Genomic DNA, 13,222 nt, shown 5'->3' with positions numbered 1-13,222 from the left:
CTTAAATAATGTACCCCTTTAAAATAATACCCCCACTTAAATAATGTACCCCTTTAAAATAATACCCCCACTTAAGTAATGTACCCCTGTAAAATAATACCCCCACTTAAGTAATGTACCCCTGTAAAATAATACCCCCACTTAAGTAATGTACCCCTGTAAATAATACCCCCACTTAAGTAATGTACCCCTGTAAAATAATACCCCCACTTAAGTAATGTACCCCTGTAAAATAATACCCCCACTTAAGTAATGTACCCCTTTAAAATAATACCCCCACTTAAGTAATGTACCCCTTTAAAATAATACCCCCACTTAAGTAATGTACCCCTGTAAAATAATACCCCCACTTAAGTAATGTACCCCTTTAAAATAATACCCCCACTTAAGTAATGTACCCCTTTAAAATAATACCCCCACTTAAGTAATGTACCCCTTTAAAATAATACCCCCACTTAAGTAATGTACCCCTTTAAAATAATACCCCCACTTAAGTAATGTACCCCTGTAAAATAATACCCCCACTTAAGTAATGTACCCCTGTAAAATAATACCCCCACTTAAGTAATGTACCCCTGTAAAATAATACCCCCACTTAAGTAATGTACCCCTGTAAAATAATACCCCCACTTAAATAATGTACCCCTGTAAAATAATACCCCCACTTAAGTAATGTACCCCTGTAAAATAATACCCCCACTTAAATAATGTACCCCTTTAAAATAATACCCCCACTTAAATAATGTACCCCTTTAAAATAATACCCCCACTTAAATAATGTACCCCTTTAAAATAATACCCCCACTTAAATAATGTACCCCTTTAAAATAATACCCCCACTTAAATAATGTACCCCTTTAAAATAATACACCCACTTAAATGATGTACCCATTTAAAATAATACACCCACTTAAATAATGATGTACCCATTTAAAATAATACACCCACTTAAATAATGTACCCATTTAAAATAATACACCCACTTAAATAATGTACCCATTTAAAATAATACACCCACTTAAATAATGATGTACCCATTTAAAATAATACACCCACTTAAATAATGTACCCATTTAAAATAATGCACCCACTTAAATAATGTACCCATTTAAAATAATACACCCACTTCAATAATGATGTACCCATTTAAAATAATACACCCACTTAAATAATGTACCCATTTAAAATAATACACCCACTTAAATAATGTACCCATTTAAAATAATACACCCACTTAAATAATGATGTACCCATTTAAAATAATACACCCACTTAAATAATGATGTACCCATTTAAAATAATACACCCACTTATATAATGTACCCATTTAAAATAATACCCCCACTTATATAATGTACCCCTTTAAAATAATACCCCCACTTAAATAATGTACCCCTGTAAAATAATACACCCACTTAAATAATGTACCCATTTAAAATAATACCCCCACTTAAATAATGTACCCATTTAAAATAATACCCCCACTTAAATAATGTACCCCTTTAAAATAATACCCCCACTTAAATAATGTACCCATTTAAAATAATACCCCCACTTAAATAATGTACCCCTTTAAAATAATACCCCCACTTAAATAATGTACCCCTGTAAAATAATACCCCCACTTAAATAATGTACCCCTTTAAAATAATACCCCCACTTAAATAATGTACCCCTGTAAAATAATACCCCCACTTAAATAATGTACCCCTGTAAAATAATACCCCCACTTAAATAATGTACCCCTGTAAAATAATACCCCCACTGAAATAATGTACCCCTGTAAAATAATACCCCCACTTAAATAATGTACCCCTGTAAAATAATACCCCCACTTAAATAATGTACCCCTGTAAAATAATACCCCCACTTAAATAATGTACCCCTGTAAAATAATACCCCCACTTAAATAATGTACCCCTGTAAAATAATACCCCCACTTAAATAATGTACCCCTGTAAAATAATACCCCCACTTAAATAATGTACCCCTTTAAAATAATACCCCCACTTAAATAATGTACCCCTGTAAAATAATACCCCCACTTAAATAATGTACCCCTGTAAAATAATACCCCCACTTAAGTAATGTACCCCTGTAAAATAATACCCCCACTTAAATAATGTACCCCTGTAAAATAATACCCCCACTTAAGTAATGTACCCCTGTAAAATAATACCCCCACTTAAGTAATGTACCCCTGTAAAATAATACCCCCACTTAAGTAATGTACCCCTTTAAAATAATACCCCCACTTAAGTAATGTACCCCTGTAAAATAATACCCCCACTTAAGTAATGTACCCCTTTAAAATAATACCCCCACTTAAGTAATGTACCCCTTTAAAATAATACGCCCACTTAAGTAATGTACCCCTTTAAAATAATACCCCCACTTAAGTAATGTACCCCTTTAAAATAATACCCCCACTTAAGTAATGTACCCCTGTAAAATAATACCCCCACTTAAGTAATGTACCCCTGTAAAATAATACCCCCACTTAAGTAATGTACCCCTGTAAAATAATACCCCCACTTAAGTAATGTACCCCTGTAAAATAATACCCCCACTTAAGTAATGTACCCCTGTAAAATAATACCCCCACTTAAATAATGTACCCCTTTAAAATAATACCCCCACTTAAGTAATGTACCCCTTTAAAATAATACCCCCACTTAAATAATGTACCCCTTTAAAATAATACCCCCACTTAAATAATGTACCCCTTTAAAATAATACCCCCACTTAAATAATGTACCCCTTTAAAATAATACCCCCACTTAAATAATGTACCCCTTTAAAATAATACCCCCACTTAAATAATGTACCCCTTTAAAATAATACCCCCACTTAAATAATGTACCCCTTTAAAATAATACCCCCACTTAAATAATGTACCCCTTTAAAATAATACCCCCACTTAAATAATGTACCCCTTTAAAATAATACACCCACTTAAATAATGTACCCCTTTAAAATAATACACCCACTTAAATAATGTACCCCTTTAAAATAATACACCCACTTAAATAATGATGTACCCATTTAAAATAATACACCCACTTAAATAATGTACCCATTTAAAATAATACACCCACTTAAATAATGTACCCATTTAAAATAATACACCCACTTAAATAATGATGTACCCATTTAAAATAATGCACCCACTTAAATAATGTACCCATTTAAAATAATGCACCCACTTAAATAATGTACCCATTTAAAATAATACACCCACTTAAATAATGATGTACCCATTTAAAATAATACACCCACTTAAATAATGTACCCATTTAAAATAATACACCCACTTAAATAATGATGTACCCATTTAAAATAATACACCCACTTAAATAATGATGTACCCATTTAAAATAATACACCCACTTAAATAATGATGTACCCATTTAAAATAATACACCCACTTAAATAATGTACCCATTTAAAATAATACACCCACTTAAATAATGTACCCATTTAAAATAATACACCCACTTAAATAATGTACCCATTTAAAATAATGCACCCACTTAAATAATGTACCCATTTAAAATAATGCACCCACTTAAATAATGTACCCATTTAAAATAATGCACCCACTTAAATAATGTACCCATTTAAAATAATACACCCACTTAAATAATGTACCCATTTAAAATAATACACCCACTTAAATAATGTACCCATTTAAAATAATGCACCCACTTAAATAATGTACCCATTTAAAATAATGCACCCACTTAAATAATGTACCCATTTAAAATAATACACCCACTTAAATAATGTACCCATTTAAAATAATACACCCACTTAAATAATGTACCCATTTAAAATAATACACCCACTTAAATAATGTACCCATTTAAAATAATACACCCACTTAAATAATGATGTACCCATTTAAAATAATACACCCACTTAAATAATGATGTACCCATTTAAAATAATACACCCACTTAAATAATGTACCCATTTAAAATAATACACCCACTTAAATAATGATGTACCCATTTAAAATAATACACCCACTTAAATAATGTACCCATTTAAAATAATACACCCACTTAAATAATGTACCCCTTTAAAATAATACCCCCACTTAAATAATGTACCCCTGTAAAATAATACCCCCACTTAAATAATGTACCCCTGTAAAATAATACCCCCACTTAAATAATGTACCCCTTTAAAATAATACCCCCACTTAAATAATGTACCCCTGTAAAATAATACCCCCACTTAAATAATGTACCCCTGTAAAATAATACCCCCACTTAAATAATGTACCCCTTTAAAATAATACCCCCACTTAAATAATGTACCCCTTTAAAATAATACCCCCACTTAAATAATGTACCCCTTTAAAATAATACCCCCACTTAAATAATGTACCCCTTTAAAATAATACCCCCACTTAAATAATGTACCCCTTTAAAATAATACCCCCACTTAAATAATGTACCCCTTTAAAATAATACCCCCACTTAAATAATGTACCCCTGTAAAATAATACCCCCACTTAAATAATGTACCCCTGTAAAATAATACCCCCACTTAAATAATGTACCCCTGTAAAATAATACCCCCACTTAAATAATGTACCCCTGTAAAATAATACCCCCACTTAAATAATGTACCCCTGTAAAATAATACCCCCACTTAAATAATGTACCCCTGTAAAATAATACCCCACTTAAATAATGTACCCCTTTAAAATAATACCCCCACTTAAATAATGTACCCCTTTAAAATAATACCCCCACTTAAATAATGTACCCCTTTAAAATAATACCCCCACTTAAATAATGTACCCCTTTAAAATAATACCCCACTTAAATAATGTACCCCTTTAAAATAATATCCCCACTTAAGTAATGTACCCCTGTAAAATAATACCCCCACTTAAGTAATGTACCCCTGTAAAATAATACCCCCACTTAAGTAATGTACCCCTGTAAAATAATACCCCCACTTAAGTAATGTACCCCTGTAAAATAATACCCCCACTTAAGTAATGTACCCCTGTAAAATAATACCCCCACTTAAGTAATGTACCCCTGTAAAATAATACCCCCACTTAAGTAATGTACCCCTTTAAAATAATACCCCCACTTAAGTAATGTACCCCTTTAAAATAATACCCCCACTTAAGTAATGTACCCCTGTAAAATAATACCCCCACTTAAGTAATGTACCCCTGTAAAATAATACCCCCACTTAAGTAATGTACCCCTGTAAAATAATACCCCCACTTAAATAATGATGTACCCATTTAAAATAATACACCCACTTAAATAATGTACCCATTTAAAATAATACACCCACTTAAATAATGATGTACCCATTTAAAATAATACACCCACTTAAATAATGATGTACCCATTTAAAATAATACACCCACTTAAATAATGTACCCATTTAAAATAATACACCCACTTAAATAATGTACCCATTTAAAATAATACACCCACTTAAATAATGTACCCATTTAAAATAATGCACCCACTTAAATAATGTACCCATTTAAAATAATGCACCCACTTAAATAATGTACCCATTTAAAATAATGCACCCACTTAAATAATGTACCCATTTAAAATAATACACCCACTTAAATAATGTACCCATTTAAAATAATACACCCACTTAAATAATGTACCCATTTAAAATAATGCACCCACTTAAATAATGTACCCATTTAAAATAATGCACCCACTTAAATAATGTACCCATTTAAAATAATACACCCACTTAAATAATGTACCCATTTAAAATAATACACCCACTTAAATAATGTACCCATTTAAAATAATACACCCACTTAAATAATGTACCCATTTAAAATAATACACCCACTTAAATAATGATGTACCCATTTAAAATAATACACCCACTTAAATAATGATGTACCCATTTAAAATAATACACCCACTTAAATAATGATGTACCCATTTAAAATAATACACCCACTTAAATAATGATGTACCCATTTAAAATAATACACCCACTTAAATAATGTACCCATTTAAAATAATACACCCACTTAAATAATGATGTACCCATTTAAAATAATACACCCACTTAAATAATGTACCCCTGTAAAATAATACACCCACTTAAATAATGTACCCCTGTAAAATAATACCCCCACTTAAATAATGTACCCCTGTAAAATAATACCCCCACTTAAATAATGTACCCCTGTAAAATAATACCCCCACTTAAATAATGTACCCCTGTAAAATAATACCCCCACTTAAATAATGTACCCCTGTAAAATAATACCCCCACTTAAATAATGTACCCCTTTAAAATAATACCCCCACTTAAATAATGTACCCCTTTAAAATAATACCCCCACTTAAATAATGTACCCCTTTAAAATAGTACCCCCACTTAAATAATGTACCCCTGTAAAATAATACCCCCACTTAAATAATGTACCCCTGTAAAATAATACCCCCACTTAAATAATGTACCCCTGTAAAATAATACCCCCACTTAAATAATGTACCCCTGTAAAATAATACCCCCACTTAAATAATGTACCCCTGTAAAATAATACCCCCACTTAAATAATGTACCCCTTTAAAATTGTCAGTGATGTCATTCACAGCAACTGTAACTTTATCACTTTTGAAATAGTAGTTTTTGCTGATTCTGAGCTTTCATGTCAGTTAGCTTGAAGACATTAAAATGGAAATGTGTTGATGTTTTATGACAAGAAGTTTTATCTATAAATCCTTTATCAGCCATGTTCTCATAAATGGACCAGTCACGATCTGTGACTAACTGTTCCTCAGACAATTAATTAAAATTCGTAAAATCGTTCATGCGTATCAAGCATTGCCCATATTTTATTTTTTTCCTAATAAGCCTAAGCAGATTTTTAAAATAACGGTGAATCTTAAATTTGTAATGAAAACACCTCTTAAAGTAACCCCCTCGTGTAATACGCACTCACTCTCCACAGTTCCTGTTTGCTTTCAGCCATTTCAGCTTGTCCTTCCTGCAGAAGTCAAACCTGATAGCAGCTCTGCTAAAAGAGCTCAGACAACAGGGCATCTGGTGGTCTACATGCCCAAGGTAGGTAGCCTCATTTGTTCAAACCTCAAGTTCCTAGAGGAACGTGGCCTGCCAGGGCTCCTGATGACTTGTGATCAAGGTCTTATGGGCTGAGAGAGCCAGAAAATGTACTTGGACCAGCTCAGGTAGGAGAACAAAGGCCTGTGAGAAGGGAGAGCTGGGACCGGGGCGCTGTGACTGTTGTAACTCCTCCTACCTGCAGTTCCCGCCTCCCAGCCTTCCTACCTGGCAGACCAGAGTGTGGAGGAGGGGTGCGTAGATCACAGGCGCCATGAGCATGCCCGGCACATGGTAATCAGTACTTTCCTTACCAATAACTTTGAAAGAAGATGTAGTAGGCCTTGGGTCTCTTAAAAAAAGTGTTGTTGAATTTCAAATATTGAGCTTACTAGATTCGTGACTTTGGGCAAGTTATTAACCTGGTTCTGGGCCTCTTTTTCCTAATATCGCTTTTAAGAAAGATAATACACATAAAATTCATAGCATAGTGAGCACTTATTGATGCCATCATTGTTGCTCTTTGTATTTTTTTTTTTTTTTTTTTTTTTTTTTTTTTTTTTTGCGGTACGCCGGCCTCTCCCGTTGTGGAGCAGAGGCTCCGGACGCACAGGCCCAGCGGCCATGGCTCACAGGCCCAGCCGCTCCACGGCATGCGGGACCCTCCCTGACCGGGGCACGAACCCGCGTCCCCCGCATCGGCAGGCGGACTCCCAACCACTGCGCCACCAGGGAAGCCCTGTATTATTTTTATGATATGGACTAGATAGTTTTTTTTTTTTTTAAAGAAGATGTTGGGGGTAGGAGTGTATTAATTTATTTATCTTTGCTGTGTTGGGTCTTCGTTTCGGTGCGAGGGCTTTCTCTAGTTGCGCCAAGTGGGGGCCACTCTTCATCACGGTGCGCAGGCCTCTCACTATCACGGCCTCTCTTGTTGCGGAGCACAGGCTCCAGACACGCAGGCTCAGTAGTTGTGGCTCACGGGCCTAGTTGCTCCGCGGCATGTGGGATCCTCCCAGGACCAGGGCTCGAACCCGTGTCCCCTGCATTAGCAGGCAGATTCTCAACCACTGCGCCACCAGGGAAGCCCAAGATAGTATTTTAAACTAAAACTCTTTTTTGTCTTTTATTTGGAAGGAGAAGTGTTGTATATGTATTTTTTTCAGTTTTTTTTAATTGAAGTATAATTGATTTACAATATTGCGCTAGTTCCAGGAATACAGCAAAGTGTTCTGTTTTTTGTTTTTAGGATTTTTTTGCATATTACATTCCAGTGTAGGTTATTATAAGATAACGAATATAATTCTCTGTGTTTTGTAGTAAATCCCTGCTGCTTATCTATTTTATGGATAGTAATTTTTATCTGTTAATCACATCCTCCTAATTTGTCCCTCCCCCTCCCTCTTATGCTTGGTAAGTCAGACAGAGAAAGACAATACTATAAAATATGACTTATATGTAGAATCTAAAAAATAATGCAAGTGAATCTGTATACAGCACAGGAACAGACTCACAGACATAGAGAACAAAACTATATGTGTACTTTTTTTTTTTTAACATCTTTATTGGGGTATAATTGCTTTACAATGGTGTGTTAGTTTCTGCTTTATAACAAAGTGAATCAGCTATACATTATATGTGTACTTTTGATATGGCTGACTTCTAATGACTGGTAGTGTTCCCTCCGCTGACTTTCAGACTCTAACTTTGATCTCAGAGCTGAATGTCTGAGACAGAAGCTGTTTAGAAGCCTGAACAGACTTAACATGGATAGATGACAATGCTGAAAAAACTTAAGGAAATAAAACTTTAAAAAAATTCATCTGTCTATATGGAATATTCCGATTCCTCAATACAGGCTCTGTGAATGAGTTAGGATGTTTTGTGCTGCAAGCTGCAGAAACTCCAAACAGAATTGGCTTTAACCGGAAAGAAGTGTTTCAACTCTTGTAACAAGATACGGAAGGTTGGGAGGGCCCAGTCAGGGGAGGGTCAGGCCCTTTCTGATATGTTAGCTCTGTACTCAGACCTGCTTCCTTCTTGACGTGAGCACTTCCTTCTTGACATGAGTTACATGAGTAACTGGGGTGACTTGCTTTCGTGTTCTTACCTTGCACAAAAATGGAAAGACAGAGAATCAGAGAAGGACCAGAGAGAGGACCTCTCCCATCGCCATGGAATAAAAGCTCCTCTGGACTCATCTGGCTAGTTTAGCTGAAGAGGCTAACAAATCCTGAGGAGCTTAACCCTGGACAATGAAACCAATCTCTGGCCAAAGAGATGGTAGTCCTTTCTTCGTTCCTATTATTTTATGTTTGGTTACTGTTACCTCATCCCATGAGCTAGGGGTAGGGTCAGCTTTGCCCCAGTCACTCAGGTTTCAAAGGGGAAGAGTAGATAAACCAGTCAACATGGGGTTCTCCTTGTGAGAAAGAAAAGGGACCTGGGGGACACAAAGATTATAAACTTGATTAACCAATAGGGTTTCTATGATGGTTTAATAATCCTTCATTTTCCCAAAGCCAGTTTTGTAACAGATTATGAGTAATCAGTTATGTATTTTTACTCTGAGGTAATAAGACAGCAAATACAATTTGTTGTCAAGCAATAAAACAACAAACACAACGGGAAGAATCGCATTGTCCTTGTTGACTACAACAAATTAAGGAAATGCTTCGATGCCAGTTAGAATATCCTATAGGGAAATCTAAGCGGTAACTCAATTACCTCAGTGTTTTGACAGAGACATCTGAATGACACTGCGATCAGCATTCTCCTTTCTTTTTTTTTTTGAAATTTCCATTCTAACTGAAAAGCCAAAGATTAAATGGTAACTGCTATTTTCCTAAAAGGAAATCAAGACGTATGATTTGTGTATTTGTGTACCTTTTACAGGGTGCCAGGCAGTTGATCAGAAGACCTCTGCTATCTCTGCTTATGAATCTTTTAAATGAATACAACATTCTATTTCCGTTATCCTTTTTGTCTTTATATCTGTTTAAATCTTCATGTTACATACACATAAAAAGTATAAAAAATGGCTTATTAAAGAAAAGGCATTTTAGAAGTGTTTGGTTGAAGATGAGATAATTTACATAGAAAGAATCAGAATGGTTCTTTTTTTTTCTTAATAAGAAACTATGCGTAACATTTTTTCCTTTGAGGTATATACTTTTTTAAGATTTTAGACTACTGTCTAAAAGTAACATGGATGTGAAGCTATATTTATCATTATTCCTTTTAATTATTAAATATTAGTTTATTTACTTTTATCATTTCTTTTATACACCTCTGTCATTATTCCTCCTAAAAGGTAGCTATTTCTTGCCCTGAATTAGTTGTTTTTGACTCATGAGTTAGGTATTTGTAAGGACTGTAAAGCTCAAAGAACAAAAGCTTTTTCTTAAAAATTAAATTTAAAAAGTCATCAAAAGTTAAAAAATAAAATTCTAACTTCACTTATGCTTACTTATTATTAAAAATATGTGTTACTAAAAGTTAACATCTTCATAATTCCTATTGATGGAAACAATTGAAGTACCGAAGTTTCATCCACTGAGTCGTTTTGTGTGTCTGCCTTACTGTGTATTGCACAGGCTTCTACCTTACTGTGGCATTGTCCGTGTCTGACTTGCGTTATAACGACTGAGGCATCGTCTTGGAATTTTAAAGCATTTTGTAAAGATCAGGTAGACACTTAGGTATACTTTTGTTTCTTTCACAGAACAGTGTGGTCAATATGTTAAGTGATAACTTAGTACTTCCGGAAATGTCTAATATAGTCCTTAGTAGTTTATAATACTTGGATACTCTAAATTAATGAAAAGAAGATCAAATTTGCTGTTTAGTTTTTCCTTCTTTGTGATAGTATTTGTAAAGAATACTTGTGAAAAGCTAATCTATTTGATGATGTCTGTGCTGTGATGATTATATTGTGTTTATCTGTGGAAATTCAGTGATTAACTTTGTATACATTTTTTCAAGGACACAATTTGTAATGGAATCCACAAAGTGCTCAAATATTTCTTATGATACATTTCATTCAGTATTTTGTCATAGATGTCAAATGGATCCTTTTCCCTTCCCTACCCCTAAATGAAGCCGGATCTATACAGACTGGGTGCCGATAAATAGGCAAGTTTCGTTAAGTCTGTTCCCTGTCACAGGGGTCATGGCTAGATATTCTGTTGCTGACCTGCTGGTGGGTTCTCCCAGCTCAGCTCCACATCCCAGGGACTTTCATCTCATGCTAGCTCTACAATACCAGATGCTTTCCAACATCTGCCACCAAGTCTGTAATCTGTGGGTTGATAGAATACACAGATATCACAATCCTTGCCATTCCCTACAGAATTCCTGTCTCCATCTGCCATCTTTATAACGTAACTCGTTATACATCACATCTCCCAGAAGGCCATCTCCTCCACCGTGATTTCAAGGGTTGATGTCTTGGCTAGAAGTGGCAAGTGGGGTAGTGGATGCAAAGGTACTCTGGCTTTCTCAGAAAGTGGCATTAGGGAATAGAAAGAAGGTCAACTGCCCAGGTAATAGAGGAGTAGGAAACATTCTGTGTTTCATGAGGCTTTTCTCAATCCTGCTCCACTTGTCGGTGGCATTTCTCTCTAGCTTCCGGCACTGTTGTATTCATTCGTCTTCGCTTTGGGGATTGGTGTAGAGTCTCAGTCTCCAGTGCCTTTTATTACATTAGCTATATCCAGTCAAGAAACATGGACCTATGGGTGTCACCTGTCTACCAGAAATTCACTATTCTTCTTTGTTCAGCACAGCAGCCAAATGATCATTTTATAGTATATGTAAATCAGACCAAGTCTTGTTTTCTAGTCGTTCAGAGTTAAAAGCAAAATCCCCTGATAGCCTCCACCTGCCATTATCTCTCTGACGTTATCTTCTACCACTTTACCCTCCGATCATTCCAGCCACCTTGGCCTCCTCACTATTTCACAAATGTGACAAGCATCCTCCTACCCCAGGGCCTTTGCACGTACTGTTCACTCTGCTGGAATGCCCTTCTCCCAGATATCGTCATGATTTGTTCTCTCCCGTCTTTCAGGTTTTTTTTTTTTTCTTAAGTGTTATTTTACCATGGGGTCTTTCCTGATCCCGATATTTTAAAAGTTTCCCCTTCCCCATCCCAGTACTCTCTATCCCCTATTCCTGCTGTATTTTTCTTCATAGAACGTATCACCACTGGACAGTCCATGTACTTAGTTGTTTATTTCTTTGTCTATCTATCTCCCTCAACAAAAATTTAAGCTTCATGAAAGTAGGGACTTTTGTCTGTTCTTGTTACTACTGTGTCACTGGCACCTAGAACAGAAACTGGCAAAGAGTAGGTATTCAATAAATTTTTGTTGAACGAGTGAATGCATTAAATGCATCTTTAAAATATATTTTAATATTTAGAACACGAATCTCCCCTAATTCCTCTCCTCCCTCCTCAACCATTTCCTCATTGTTTTTCCATGTGTATTATTCCAGGTTAACTTTCAAATAATTTTATCAAATTCTGCCTCCAGAAATGCCATTTGAATTTTTATTGCTATTACCATTTAGAGAGAGTAAAAAGAGATGATTAAAGTAATGGGCTCTGGAGCCAGAGAACCTGGGTTAAATCCTGATACTTCTGCTCAGCAGCTGTGTGACCTTGAGCAAATTATTAATCCCTCTGTGCTGTGCCTCAGACTCCTTGTCCATAAAGTGATATTAATGATCATTCATACCTCAAAAGGTTGTTTTGAGGACTATATAAATTAATGTGTAAAGCACCTAGATGAGCACTTGGGACACAATACACACTGCATTCATGTTACTATTAATTAATATTACCCATTACTAGTAATCAGTATTGTCAAGTTAATCAATATTAATTCCTATTAGTAAATATTTTTATTACTGAGTTGCATTGAATTTATAGATTGTTGTGGGAATGAACTGATATATCTACGTAATCGGATCTGCACTACAATAATGTATTTTCCATTTATTACTCACATTTTATGTCCCTCAGAAGTTTTGCTTTGCACTTTTCTCTCTATAGATGCTACATATTTTCTAAAGTTTATTTATAGGTACTGTGTGTATGATTTTTGTTCCTATTCTGAGTAGGATTATTCCC

General features: G+C 35.0%; 1 protein-coding gene across 7 annotated transcripts in view; it reads left to right on the top strand.

The window, feature by feature from the left end:
- The window catches only part of LRRC6 (leucine rich repeat containing 6), an 86,880-nt gene that overhangs the window by 46,851 nt on the left and 26,807 nt on the right, over positions 1-13,222 (top strand). For 4 of the 7 annotated variants that reach the window (XM_032609714.1, XM_032609715.1, XM_032609712.1 and 1 more), the window contains exon 10: positions 6,994-7,089. In XM_032609714.1, coding sequence (XP_032465605.1) covers positions 6,994-7,089 — 96 coding nt within the window. Of the gene's footprint in view, positions 1-6,976; positions 7,090-9,981; positions 10,237-13,222 lie in introns of those variants that run through there. The other 3 variants (XM_032609716.1, XM_032609717.1, XR_004346417.1) reach the window with 3 other exon arrangements.

This window comes from Phocoena sinus, chromosome 17 (genome assembly GCF_008692025.1).
Source record: "Phocoena sinus isolate mPhoSin1 chromosome 17, mPhoSin1.pri, whole genome shotgun sequence".
NCBI classification, from domain to species: Eukaryota; Metazoa; Chordata; class Mammalia; order Artiodactyla; family Phocoenidae; genus Phocoena; species Phocoena sinus.
Note: the sequence above shows the minus strand (reverse complement) of the source record. Positions and strands in the feature narration are given on the sequence as shown.